At 44.2% G+C, this 14,653-nt stretch overlaps 1 protein-coding gene across 1 annotated transcript; it reads right to left on the reverse strand.

Annotated features, from left to right (window-relative positions):
* Positions 1–714: 714 nt before the first annotated feature.
* On the reverse strand, positions 715–12,559 carry calr.L (calreticulin homeolog L). Its single transcript, NM_001087296.1, is given in 9 exon segments — positions 715–2,161; positions 2,982–3,074; positions 3,228–3,371; positions 4,843–4,956; positions 5,066–5,275; positions 6,110–6,204; positions 7,711–7,914; positions 8,047–8,148; positions 12,425–12,559. Coding segments are annotated over 9 exon segments (1,239 nt in total). The 5' UTR covers positions 12,519–12,559; the 3' UTR covers positions 715–1,978.
* Between the last annotated feature and the right edge of the window lie 2,094 nt (positions 12,560–14,653).

A 14,653-nucleotide genomic window follows, 5' to 3' on the forward strand; every position in this document is an offset into this window, starting at 1 on the left:
CCCTGGTCATGTGACTTGTGCCTGCACTTTAGGGGAGAAATGCTTTCTGGCAGGCTGCTGTTTTTCCTTCTCAATGTAACTGAATGTGTTGCAGTGGGACCTGGATTTTACTATTGAGTGTTGTTCTTAGATCTACCAGGCAGCTGTTATCTTGTGTTAGGGAGCTGTTATCTGGTTACCTTCCCATTGTTCTTTTGTTTGGCTGCTGGGGGGAAAAAGGGAGGGGGTGATATCACTAACTTGCAGTACAGCAGTAAAGAGTGATTGAAGTTTATCAGAGCACAAGTCACATGACTGGGGCAGCTGGGAAATTGACAAAATGTCTAGCCCCATGTCAGATTTCAAAATTTAATATAAAAAAATCTGTTTGCTCTTTTGAGAAATGGATTTCAGTGCAGAATTCTGCTGGAGCAGCACTATTAACTGATTCATTTTGACAAAAAATGTTTTTTCCCCATGACAGTATCCCTTTAACTTTCCTAGTCCTTTCAATACTCCTCAGGCCTTGGTTTGAGAGACCTAAATGGGTAAAGTTATGCTTGTTTGACAGTTTGCTTCTGATAAATGGTCCCTAAACATGGGGCAGCAGTCACCCTGCTATAGTTCCAGGGGTACCCAGGGTACAAATAAGCACTCACCCCAAATGAGAGGCTGTGCCACCTTGTGTTACACAAAGCTATATATAAAACAAAGAAAACAAATGGACAGGCAAAGTGGACACAAACATATTTAATTAGAAATTTGACATCTGTACATTCCAAAACAAAAACCCATCGAGGCTCCAGTGACGAGCTCTGCCACAATATAAATTAGAGGCGTAAATCAAACTGGGATTGGAGGACAGTGGTCTTTATAAAAGGAATGAATCCCCCCTCGACACTAAAGGGAAATACACTGGCAGAGTAACACTTGTGTGATTACAACAGTGGAATGGAGATTGAGGGGTCGCAGCCATTCTGTAGAATAATACCCTGCAGGTTTAGCAACGGGACCCAAACACTAAGGCAGATATGAAGCCTGTGAGGCACCAGCTACTGTTTCATTAACCAGAGAGCTGGGAATAGGACTATGAAGATTTTCATTCATCCAGGTCCTGGTTTAACATGGTAAACTGAAGAAGCTGCTTGAGGAGCAGTGAAACATCTTCAATAATTACTCAGCAAGTCCAGTTTATTTTTGAATTACTTGTATTAGACATAGAGCTGGGAGTGGTAGTTCAGCTGGCCGCAGGCTTGGATTTACTGCTGTAAGAAATTAAATATACCTGTTTCACCCATACAAACCCAAGTTTATCAGCAACAAATGCAGCACTGCAGTAAATGAAGGACATATGCAGCCACCCTTTCAACGCCAGCCCTCCAGTTTACATGCAGTGCATAATGGCTTTCTGTCTATAGGTTAAGCTTTAAACACTAGCCAGCTGGGGTAGCCACATTGGGCAGCTAATTAAAAGCACCACTTGCTCACCAGGCAACAACTCAACACATAAAGAACACTAGCTGGGCTTTCAACACACGAGCGGCCATATTTTAAACATTTTGGTTTTCTTTTTTAAAAGATGAACACTGATTTGTTTGATACTGCATCACAGAAAGAAACAATTGGGCTTGGCAGGGCCTAATGAACCTGGTTAGAACCGGCCGCAACAGATCTATGGGCCTCCTGAGCGGCAGGAGGGAATGCCGCACAACTGGAGGAAGGCAAAGGGTTAACCGCAGCAGTGAAAGGGAAGGGATCATGAGACGAGATCGGAGACTTGTTGGGATAAACCAAAGGTGGAGGAGAGAGAGGAGATGGGGGAAAGGGGGACGGAAGATTTGACGGACTATCTTCCTTTAAAGGGTTAAAACAAAAACCGTAAAAAATATATATAAATTTGAGTCTCATAGAGACAGAACGATCCCATTTCCCCTCTCCTATCTAAGACATGAAAGCCCAGGGAAGGGGAGAGCGCCAGATAGGGGCGGCAGTCATGGCTTTAAAGCTCATCTTTTTGAGGTGTCTCTTCATCTTCTTCCTCCTCCTCTTCCTTCTCTTCCTCTTTTTCCTCCTCATCATCATCCTCTTCCTGTGGCTCTTCCTCCTTCTGCTTATTCTCTTCATCTTCCTGTTTCTTGCGATCCTCCTCATCCTGCTGTTCCTTCATTTTCTTTTCTGCTTCCTGTTGGGATTAAAAGGGAAAACTGCAATTTAGTGGCAATATTTAAAGGACAAGCAAAGTTAAACTAAAGAATTAGCTAGAAATTTGATGTTTTCTGCTTCTGTACCAGCCCAAGGCAACCACAACCCTTTAGCAGTAAAGATCTGTGTCTCCAAAGATGCCCCAGTAGCTCCCCATCTTCTTTTCTGCTGATTCACTGCACATGCTCTGTGCTGCTGTCACTTACTGAGCTTAGGGGTCCACTCACAATATACAGTACACATAGAATAGAAATGCCACAATATAAGGCTGATTAGTAATTAATACACATAATTACTACATGGCAGCACAGAAACCAGTGCAATTAGCATCAGAATTTAATAATCAGCAAACCTATAGCATCAGCTTATATTACAGCCAGGGAAGCTCATTTTCTGCTGTATAATTAGTGACGAGCCCTAAGCTTAGCTTCTCAACAGCCAATCAGAGCCCACTGAGCATGTGAGTGTCACAGACACTTTCCAAGATGGTGACCCCCTGTGACAAGTTTGAAGTCCTGGATCATTGCTGCTATTGACAAGCTGAAACTTTAGCCTCGTGCAATAAGTTCAGTATATTAAATATGCCATTTTTAGCTATATTAATTTTTAGGGTTTAGTTCTCCTTTAAAGCCTGGACCCCTTTTGTTCCATAGCAACAACTTATTGACAACCAGTCACAATGTAACCAGCTGGCCCGACTGTGAAGGAACATTGCTGGTACAAAAAGACTGGACTCTTATTAACGGGAGCATAACTCAAACGAGTAGAAACGTTGCCCTTTAAAGGGAATCGTCTCATACCTTTGTAACCCCCCAGGTTTCGTTTCCATATTCTTCTGCATATTTCTCATCATTTGTCATCAGGAAGTTGTCAAAAATGGTGCCAGATTTCACCTGCAAGAACAAACAGTTGTGAGAATAGAAGCCATTAAAGTTACCGCAACTGTCGGCATCAGTCATTATCTGGCTACAGCCAAGCAGTTCAGCACAGTCCAGATAAAGCAGAGAGATAACAGAACCAGATCAGACTAAAAGCCATTCCGTTACCTGCCACAAGTCCAGGCCGATCACTCCGAAGCTCTCGTAGCTGTACAGAGTGCTGTCAGGGGTGTATTCTGGGTTATCCATTTCTGGGTGAATCCACTTTCCTTTGTAATCTGGGTTATCAATCTGACGGGGTTTCCATTCTCCCTGGGAATTAAAAAGGAGTCACACAATCAATATGAGCATTAAGAACACAATGTTCACTGGGTATGGAATAGAGAGAATAAAGCTAATTAAGATCCAGGGGTCAAACCATAGCAGACTAGCTCTCGCCCTCTCTAGCTCGCCCTCTCTCCCGCCCTCTCTCTCTCTCCCGACCCCTCTCTCTCTCCCGACCCCTCTCTCTCTCCCGACCCCTCTCTCTCTCCCGACCCCTCTCTCTCTCCCGACCCCTCTCTCTCTCCCGACCCCTCTCTCTCTCCCGACCCCTCTCTCTCTCTCCCGACCCCTCTCTCTCTCCCGACCCCTCTCTCTCTCTCTCCCGACCCCTCTCTCTCTCTCTCCCGACCCCTCTCTCTCTCTCGACCCCTCTCTCTCTCTCGACCCCTCTCTCTCTCTCTCTCTCTCTCTCCCGACCCCTCTCTCTCTCTCTCTCTCTACCTCTCTCTCTCCCGACCCCTCTCTCTCTCCCGACCCCTCTCTCTCTCTCTCTCTCTCGACCCCTCTCTCTCTCTCTCTCCCGACCCCTCTCTCTCTCTCTCTCTCCCGACCCCTCTCTCTCTCTCTCTCTCTCTCTCCCGACCCCTCTCTCTCTCTCTCTCTCTCTCTCCCGACCCCTCTCTCTCTCTCTCTCTCCCGACCCCTCTCTCTCTCTCTCTCCCGACCCCTCTCTCTCTCTCTCTCCCGACCCCTCTCTCTCTCTCTCTCTCTCTACCTCTCTCTCTCTCTCCCGACCCCTCTCTCTCTCTCTCTCTCTCTCTCCCGACCCTCTCTCTCTCTCTCTCCCGACCCCTCTCTCTCTCTCTCTCCCGACCCCTCTCTCTCTCTCTCTCTCTCCCGACCCCTCTCTCTCTCTCTCTCTCTACCGACCCCTCTCTCTCTCCCGACCTCTCTCTCTCCCGACCTCTCTCTCTCCCGACCTCTCTCTCTCCCGACCTCTCTCTCTCCCGACCTCTCTCTCTCCCGACCTCTCTCTCTCCCGACCTCTCTCTCTCCCGACCTCTCTCTCTCCCGACCTCTCTCTCTCCCGACCTCTCTCTCTCCCGACCTCTCTCTCTCCCGACCTCTCTCTCTCCCGACCTCTCTCTCCCGACCTCTCTCTCTCGACCTCTCTCCCGACCTCTCTCTCTCTCGACCTCTCTCTCTCTCGACCTCTCTCTCTCCCGACCTCTCTCTCTCCCGACCTCTCTCTCTCCCGACCTCTCTCTCTCCCGACCTCTCTCTCCCGACCTCTCTCTCCCGACCTCTCTCTCCCGACCTCTCTCTCCCGACCTCTCTCTCCCGACCTCTCTCTCCCGACCTCTCTCTCCCGACCTCTCTCTCCCGACCTCTCTCTCTCTCTCTCCCGACCTCTCTCTCTATACAGAAACTCTCTATACAGAAACTGAGCCACACAATGCAGTGCCTATGGTGCCCAATCAATCAATACAACAATCACAGGCTTCCTGTAAATAGTTACCTTGTAATCTGGGTTCTGTATAACAGGGGGCTCCCACTCGCCATCCATCTCCTCATCCCAGTCTTCAGGCTTCACAGCATCAGGGTCTGGAATGTGTTCAGGCTTTTCCCAGTCCTGAGAGAAAAGAAAAATGATCAGGTTAGAGTTAATTGGCAGCTAATTCTACAGCCATGTTGTCAGTGCCACCTGCCTGTAAAACTGTCATACTGAAATCCTAACTGACCTCTGGCTTTTTGTCTTCTGGGTCGTCAATCTTGGGGCGCTCGTCCCAGTCGTCTGGCTTCTTGGCCTCGGGATCCTTAATCTTCTTGGGTGGCAGAAAGTCCCAGTCCTCCTCCAGGCTTCCAGACTCCACCTTGCTGTTGTCGATCTTTACTTCATAGGTGTTGTCTGGGCGCACAATCAACGTGTACAAGTGGGTGAAAGAATCATCCTAGAGTTGAAATCAGAGACTTGATCAGTTCACAGGTCAATGGTGTTAAAACAAAACTTGGGAGTTGGCTGGGGGGGGTCATGTAATGTGGTTTTGGATTTCCCTGTTCAACTGAAGCTTAAAGGGGTTGTTCACCTTTAAATTAACTTTTAGTATGCTGTAGACCATTATATTCCACATAGTTTGCCGTTGGTTTTCATTTTATTTTGTTTGCGGTTTGAGTTATTTATCTTTTTCTTCAGCAATTTCAGCAACCTGGTTGCTAGGGTCCAAATTACCCTAGCAACCATGCATTGATTTGAATAAGTGACTTGATTATGATTAGGAGAGGTCTGAATAAAATGAGCAATTAAAAGTAGAAAGAGCAATAAATTCATAGTTTTACAGAGCATTTTTTTTTTTTAGATGGCGTCATTTGAAAGCATCAGAAGAAAGGGGAAAATAATTCAAAAACAATAAAAAAAAATAATCAATGCTGATTGAAAAGTTGCTTAGAATTGGCCATTCTATAATATACGACAAGTTAACTTACAGGTGAACCATCCCTTTAAGAGTTGTATAAAGTGTAGACCAAATATTATATTTGAATTTTCCCTGGACCCTTTCAATAACAGCTGTGCCAGCTTTAACCCTCCTGCACAGAATAAACTGCATAAGTACAGAATATGAACCCCCATAGAACACAATGAACCCCCATAACTGTGGGCACTAACAGTCATGTACTGGAGTTACACTTGGCCGATCTGTCCTTCCATTAATATCTGTACTTCTGAGCTGCAGTTGATGCCACATAGATATAAGAATCATTGGTCCTGGCTCGCACCCCTTACTCACCTTGCAGCGGATATCCTTGTTGATCTGAAGGTTCTTCTTCTTGTACTGGAATATAACGTGCACCTTCTTTGTGGGGGGGCCACAAATGTCAGGGCCTGTGTAGAATAGAAAGTCAAGTCAGTTAATGGCACCAACTCTTAAAGGAAAAGTCTGATCTATTAATGGAGATATATATGGATTTTTTTTTAAAGGCCAAGACCACATCACTAAGATGTTATAGACTGTTGCGATTTATTGGGCTGGGGAGGCTGTTTGGGCTTCTGTGAACTTGGATTGACACGGCCTATTTGGACTTCCAGACCTGCCCTCATGGAACCCAATGAATTGTGGCTGAAGCCAGTAAGGTCCATAAGTAGAGCAGTGTTAAAATGAGGAGCAGGTTATATCAGACTACTAGGGATGCACCAAATCTAGGGATGCACCGAATACAGGATTCAGTTTGGGATTCGGCCTTTTTCAGCAGGATTCAGCCGAATCCTTCTGCCCGGCCGAACCAAATCCTAATTTGCATATGCAAATTAGAGGTGGGGAGGGAAATCGTGACTTTTTATCACAAAACAAGGAATTAAAAAATGTTTTCCCCTTCCCATCCCTAATTTGCATATGCAAATTAGGGGTTGGGTCGGTATTTGGCCGAATCTTTCGCAAAGGATTCGGGGGTTCAGCCAAATCCAAAATAGTGGATTCGGTGCATCCCTAACCAAATCTACTATTTGGGATTCAGCCTAATCCCCCATGAAAGACAACCAAACCAAATATGCAAATTAGGGTCAGGAACGGAAACCATGGGAAAAAATTATTATTTCCTTGTTTTGTGACAAGTCATGTCATTTACCTTCCTAATCCTTACATATGCAAATTAGGATTGGGTTCTGCCAGGAACAAGGATTCGGACAAATCAGATTCCTGCGGAAAAAGGCAGAATCCTGGATTTGGTGCATCCCTACCATCTACTGTTTAATGTCCATTTAAAGGAGAACTAAACCCTAAAAATGTCATTTTTATATAGTGAATTTATTGCACAAGGCTAAAGTTTCAGCTTGTCAATAGCAGCAATGATCCAGGACTTCAAACTTGTCACAGGGGGTCACCATCTTGGAAAGTGTCTGTGACACTCACATGCTCAGTGGGCTCTGATTGGCTGTTGAGAAGCTAAGCTTAGGGCTCGTCACTAATTATCCAGCAGAAAATGAGCTTCCCTGGCTGTAATATAAGCTGATGCTACAGGTTTGCCGATTATTCAATTCTGATGCCAATTGCACTGGTTTCTGTGCTGCCATGTAGTAATTATGTGTATTAATTACTAATCAGCCTTATATTGTGACATTTCTATTCTATGTGTACTGTATATTGTGAGTGGGTCCCTAAGCTCAGTAAGTGACAGCAGCACAGAGCATGTGCAGTGAATCAGCAGAAAAGAAGATGGGGAGCTACTGGGGCATCTTTGGAGACACAGATCTTTACTGCTAAAGGGCTGTGGTTGCCTTGGGCTGGTACAGAAGCTCAAAACATAATGTACAACATTTCTAACTACTTCTTCAGTTAAGCTTTAGTTCTCCTTTAATGTCAATGTGCCTTAATCCCCAGCACAAGGGACATACCGAACATGATGTTGTATTCGGATTCTCCGTGCATTTCAGTCTGTTCCAGGTCTGCAGGGAAAAGCTTCACGTATCCGCCGCCGCAGTCAATGTTCTGCTCGTGCTTTACTGAAAACTGAATGACGAGGGTCTGATCCTTGTTGGAAAAGGATTCAAAGCGAGACGACATGGCATAGAAACGGGCATCCTGGCTTGTCTGGAGACCTGGGCAAGGGGGTAATATTGATAATATTTAACACAAAGCTTTCCTTAAATGTAACATCTACATAAGTTACAGGGCTGGGAGAACAGCAAACAATAAAGCATATCCATCCCACCAGCAGAGGACGCACTCACCTTTGTCCTTTTCTGAGTCTCCGTAGAACTTCCCGGCGCTTAACTTGAACTTTCCATAATCAGATTTGTGCTTTGATTCTACCCAGCGCTGCGTCCACCCATCTGATAAGAGAAGAACATCACATGTTGGCTTACTGTGTCCTTCGAATCAGACTCCCTATAATAAAATCTGCCCCAACTAGCGCCATAACCTCTTCCCATAACCCTGTGTTCTACCAGCTGATGCCCATGCACTGATAATGCATTTATATATGGGCCCATATAAAATATAACAATCCCATCCTGAGCAGCCAGAGAACTGTATTGAGCCAAGGCAGGGACACCTATATACAGGTTATGGGACCGGCTATCCAAAATGCTCAGGACCTGGGGATTTCCAGATAACAGATCTTTCTGCAATATGGATCACCATGCCTTAAGTCTACTAGAAAACCATGTAAACATTAAATAGGCTGGTTTTCCTGTCCAATAAGGATTAATTATATCTAAGTTGAGATCAAGTACAAGCTACTGTTTTATTATAACAAAAAAAGGGAAATATTTAAAAACCTGGATTATTTGGAGAAAACAGAGTCTATGGGAGATCGCTTTTCTGTAATTCAGAGCTTTCTGGACAACAGGTTTCCAGATAATGGATCCCATAGCTGTACTACAGCACCTACAGGCAGGTGATAGTGGATGTGTTCTATATGGGGCAGATTTAACTGGAACAAGATCACATTTCATCCTATAAAAAAATGAATGGATTCCAAGTTCCATTAACTAAGGTTATAGAGATGTGGGCGCTACCACAGTGCTTGCCTCGGCACAGGTACTCTCCATGGATAAAGTCACTTTAATGCAATGCTACCATTGTAACCTGGAGAGCACATTTCTGCACATATGGCAGCTCTTTATTATAAAATAAAAGAACATTCTGACAGTGCCCTTAAATGAGTTGTTCATCTTCCAACACTTTTTCCCGACCCTAACCCGTCTGCATCCGACTCCCGGGTTCCTTTTATAGACCCGCGCTGCCAATGACATCACAAAAGGGGTGGGGCGAGCAAGCGCGCGGCTATAAAGGCAGAAGTCGGCATTTGAAGGTGGGGGCGGGGAGAGCAGGAGAAGAGCTCAACCTGCACCCGCACGACCCGCAGCTATCAGCCCGCACATCACTATTTCAGACAGTTAACCAGAAATAGATTTTTTTCCAATTACTGTACATTGTCTATATGTGACTATTCTTCTAATATTGAAGTGTAAAGTCTTAATGTTTCACCTTCTAAAGCAGCTACGGGAAGGGGGTCACCGACCCTCAACTTGTCTAAATTGATACATTTAGTTGATACATTTCTTATGTTTGTCCCTGCTGAGCAGAATCTCTGGGATTCATTACAGGCAGCTGTTAGAATTGATACAATAGTTACTAATACTCCAGAGACGCTGCTGAGAAATGGATCAACTAAATGTTACAAAATTATAACAGTTCAGAGTCTGCACTTGAATTACTGAGCTGTCAGACTCAACCAGAGACAGGGACATTCAACTTTAGATTTTGGAAAAAAAAACAGTAAAAAATAAAAGATGGAAATTAATTGAAAAAAAAAAAAAAAGTCTATTTCTGATGAACTATCTGAAAACTGAAAAAAGTGTTTGGAAGGTGAATAACCCCTTTAAAAAGCAAAAAGGCGTATAGTTGTACTACAGTGTTGGAATCACAGGGCTGATGATGCTCGAATGTAAGTACAAGCCTATCCACAAATCCCATAGTATATCCCAGACAGCAGCAGGGTTCATTTATCAACACTGGGCAAATTTGCCCATGGGCAGTAACCCACGACAACCAATCAAATGGCAGCATTCATTGTTCTACTTGCAGCTGGCTTTAAAAAGCTAATCACTGATTGGTTGCTATAGGTAACTGCCCATGGGCAAATTTGCCCAGTGTGATAAATGAGCCCCATATCCAAGCATTAATACACACGTTCATACACAAGCAAATGCCCGGGCCAGATAAGAATCCCTTATATTGCATGTGTGTAATACGCAGCACTGCCTCTGCTTTCTCTTTCTTTATGTACAGATGGGAGGCGGGGGAAGAGCCAGCCATTAACCCCAGCTCCGCCTCCTCCCGGCTGCTTCCAGAAGGTTCAGTAGACACCCAGTAACTGCAGGGCCGGCTTTAAAGATGCAAATAGGTGGGGAAGATTATTATTACTATTATTATTATTATTATTATTATGTCTTGGCCATGTACAGAAGCCTAGGGACAGCTGACCAGTCAGACTATGATTGTATTAATCCTACTGCATTATATACACACACAGCACCCGACTCCTACACTCAGCACCCAGAGTCTTGTTACAGAGCCACGCCCCTTCCTCCAGCTGTTTGGCCCAACACATTTGTACAGACACAGGGGATTCTCTAGATTTGTCTGCAGGGGACACACGTCCAAGGTGACTGGGAGTCTCTCTATTCATAGAGAAGGAGCCGAGAGTTGCCCTACTGATATGAATGGTCACAGGGTGCCCTTGTACGGAGACAGTAATTCTTTGACAGTCTTATGGGTGTCTATTGGTATAACAGCACCCTCTCCAGCTGTGGTGCACTCCAATAAAGTGTTCCCTTCATGCCTGGGTGCTGTCACATGTATTATAGATAATAGTTCCCCAAAACTGAAGCAACTCGGGACTTCATAATGCAGTTAAGAAGGAAAATATATTGTCAATGTTTCGGTCCATGTTCTGGGTCTTGAGAAAGGTCCAGAATGGGACCGAAATGTTAACAATAAATTTTCCTTCTTAACTGCATTATGAAGTTCCGGAGTGCGTAATTTTGGGGGATAGATTATCTATAGATAGATATATATATATATATATATATATATATATATATATATAGAGATATCTATATATCATCATCATTTATTTATATAGCACGGTCAAGATACGCCATCTATATATCTATATTGTGCATTGCTGGGGATGCTGGGAACTGTAGTTCAGTAGGTGGTAGGTTTGATCTAGAAATATATATATTTCAATCAGGACAGCACTCTAAAATCATCCCTGGATACACAGTAAAAAGTTCCATATGTGCTAAAAAAAAAAAAAAAAAAAAGACCAGCAACACCAGTATTTCTTGAGATCAAAATGAATGTATTATAGGCTGCACCTTAAGGTAAGTTGGCTGTACATGCAGCCTATAATACATTCATTTTGATCACAAGAAATACTGGTGTTGCTGGTCTTTTTTTTTTTTTTTAGCACATATGTAACGTTTTACCATGCGCCCAGGGATGATTTGAAAGCGAGTGCTGCCCTGATTGAAATATATCTATTCATATATCCAACATACCACCTACTGAACTACAGTTCCCAGCATCCCCAGCAATGAACACTGCAACTAGACCTCCCAGTTCTAGAATGAATGTCCCAAGCCCATAACACAGGAACATTAAAAATGCAGACGGAAAGACGTCTCCTCTAGGGACAAGATGGACAGACACAAGTCAAACATGGCAGTAATTAGGCGGCTCTACTTTAGCTCAGCCTGAAACCAAGACTGCCAAAAAAAAAAACCCAGATTTGCCTCTGGAATCCAGCTTAATGTACATAATATAGAAATAGGGGTGCACTGTATCCACTATTTTGGATTCGGCCGAAACCCAGAATCCTTTGTGAAGGATTCTGCCGAATACCGAACCAAATCCTAATTTGCATATGCAATTAGGGGTGGGAAGGGGAAAACATTTTTTACTTCCTTGTTTTGTGACAAAAAGTCACGCAATTTCCCTCTCCGCCCCTAATTTGCATATTCAAATTAGGATTCGGATTCAGTTTGGCAGGGCAGAAGGATTTGGCTGAATCCGACTGAAAAAGGCCGAACCCTGGCTGAATCCCGAACCGAATCCTGGATCCCTAAAGAAATAAATATTGAATCTCCTGAGGGCTGAAAAGCAGCAGCTGAGCCACAATACTGAAAGCTTGGTCATTGCACAAGGGATCAGAGCCCAACACAGGGATAATATAAACCCCCTGGCCAGGAGAGGATCATGGGAGTTGTAGTGCAGCTGTTTGTTGCAGCAGTGCTTCATCCCTGGGCTGTGCATTACAGAGCAAGGATGTCCTAGCCAATTAAATGCATGATGAGAGGGAAGAGGTCTGTGTAACATACATAGGGACAAGGAGCTGTCAATCAATCAGTGTACATAGAAGGAGCTGCAGCTTCTATTCCCACAGGAGGTCCCTTTGGGGCATTTAATGGGGCATCAGGGAGTTGCAGTTGTATTTAACCATCGCTGCTTTTAGTCTGCTTCTAACCCATCCCTCTAATCGGAAAAACCAGCCCTTTAAAGTCATTAATCCTCCCCAGCGACTACAGCCCCGGATACCTCCGTCGGAGAATTCTTCCTTGTAGTACACGGCAGGCTCTGCGATGCACAGCGCTGCGAGAAGCGGCAGTAGGAGGAAAGCAGCGCGGGCCATGATGATGATGATGATACCCCTTCAGAAAACCTGTCAAGCACAGCGTCCGGGAACCACTAAGCGCCTCGCAACCAGCGACAATGGCTTATATATAGCTACGCCGCTCCCACCCTCCACCCGCCACTCCATTGGCTACGGCCGCACCGGTGTCCGTTTTTGGTTGGGTTGGATTCACTGCCATTCAGAGCACACAGATGGCTGATTGTAATTGGTCCGGCCGGTGACCAATGACCGTGCACCACGCAAGGGCCACCTACTAGTCGTGACGTGGTTGGATGCGGGGCGGAACACGTGGTGTGTTGTAGGTCACGTGAGATGTGGTTAGGTTGCACTAAATAATTAAACCTGTAGCATTTTAATTGCCTTTATTCCATTCCCTCACGCATTTGCTGAGTATGTGATATATTGAGGGGCAGTGTGTCAGTATTCCTCTGATTGTCATTATTACTATTACTATAGGGGACTTTGCCCCCAAACAACTGGTCTGTAGGGATCTCAGTGATCTTGCTCTGACAGCTGAGCCCACACACACTCGAATGTTCTTCAGGCTGAAAAGGGGGACGATTTTTGGTCTGAATGACCAGTCAGGCACAATATAGTGCAGATTACCATGTCCAGTTTTGTTTAGTTTGCAGGGGGGAGGCATAATGTGACCCCATTAATAACAGTGTCCCCATCTTGTCCTTGCCTCAGTTCTCTTCTCTAAACCCCCCTTTGTCTTTGTCCTGAATAGCACAGCCTTGCAGCAAAATCCCCAAATTCTAAGCAAAGGACTCCCCATAACTCCCTATACACATACCTTATATTACCCCTTACCTTGCTTTTCCTCCTGTCAGCTCCCATCACTGCAAGCAACTTACATTACTGGCCAAGTGATCCTACAGTGTAGTTCCCCTTTAAATTCAGGCAGCGCTATTGCATTTAGGCTTTTGTCTGTTATCACAAAACTATCGCGAAAATGAAAATGTAATATAAGCTTCATCATACTGAAATAATACAATCAATTAAAAATTCTGTACCTTTTCTGAAATAAACAAGTTTATCTTCACTATTCCTGTCTCAGCATCTGTTTCTCTTCATTCTCTCTTCATGCAGCAGTTGGGTGTCAGATATTCACTGACAGTTAGATCCAATATATCTTATAGGGGGGCTCCTTTTGCCTAGAAGATGTATTAGAGTTCACTCTATTAAAATCACCAGACATCATGTCTTTCTACCTGCAGAATTTGTGCGAAAGGCAGTTATTTTGTTTGTACTGGAATCAGTTATTTGAGTGAGCTCTAATACATCTGCTAGGAAAGGAGCCCCCCTATAAGATATATTGGATCTAACTGTCAATGAATATCTGACACCCAACTGCTGAATGAAGAGAGAATGAAGAGAAACAGATGCTGAGAGAGGGATAGTGACGATAAACTTGATTATTTCAAAAACAATGCAGAATTTTTTATTGATTGTATTTAGAAAGTTTCTTACTTCAGTATGAGGAAGCTTATATTACATTTACATTTTCACAATAGTTCGACTTTAACTATTTAGATTTTTCTTCAGCAGCTCTCCTATTTCAGCACCCTTCTGGTTTCTAAGGCCAATTTATCTTAGCAACCAGCAGGACCAGTTTATTTGAAATGACTAATTGCAATTTATTTAAATGCTACGGATCAGTTTATTTTCTTTGCTTCAGAAATGTGTTTTTATTGCAGTAAATTTGCTCCTCCAGCTGAGACAACACTGATGTGCTCAGTCCCCTCGAGGTGCGGGGAAGTTGCTCTGAAAGTTCACACCTGAGTATGTCTTTAGCTTTAAGTTGGCCACACAAGGTCCAATTTTACCTGCTGACTTGGATTCTCCAGACCAAGGTGCAGCTTATTGGACCGTGTATGGGGCCAAACCTGAAGGCAGACAGGTTTATAAATCCGTTTGGTACAATAGGATCAGCTTGTACAACACACAAACCTTATGTGTCACAGCTTTTGAGCCATTACTATTTCCTGACACTTCAATTTTCATATCTGAATCTGTGCTCAGCGTTGGACAGAGATTGATATGTGTCTCATACCTACCATTAAATAGAAGTACAAGAAGTAGTCTGCGCGTGGCATCGGCTACCAGATGAGGTGGTTTGGATGATATTA

This window comes from Xenopus laevis, chromosome 3L (assembly GCF_017654675.1).
Source record: "Xenopus laevis strain J_2021 chromosome 3L, Xenopus_laevis_v10.1, whole genome shotgun sequence".
NCBI classification, from domain to species: Eukaryota; Metazoa; Chordata; class Amphibia; order Anura; family Pipidae; genus Xenopus; species Xenopus laevis.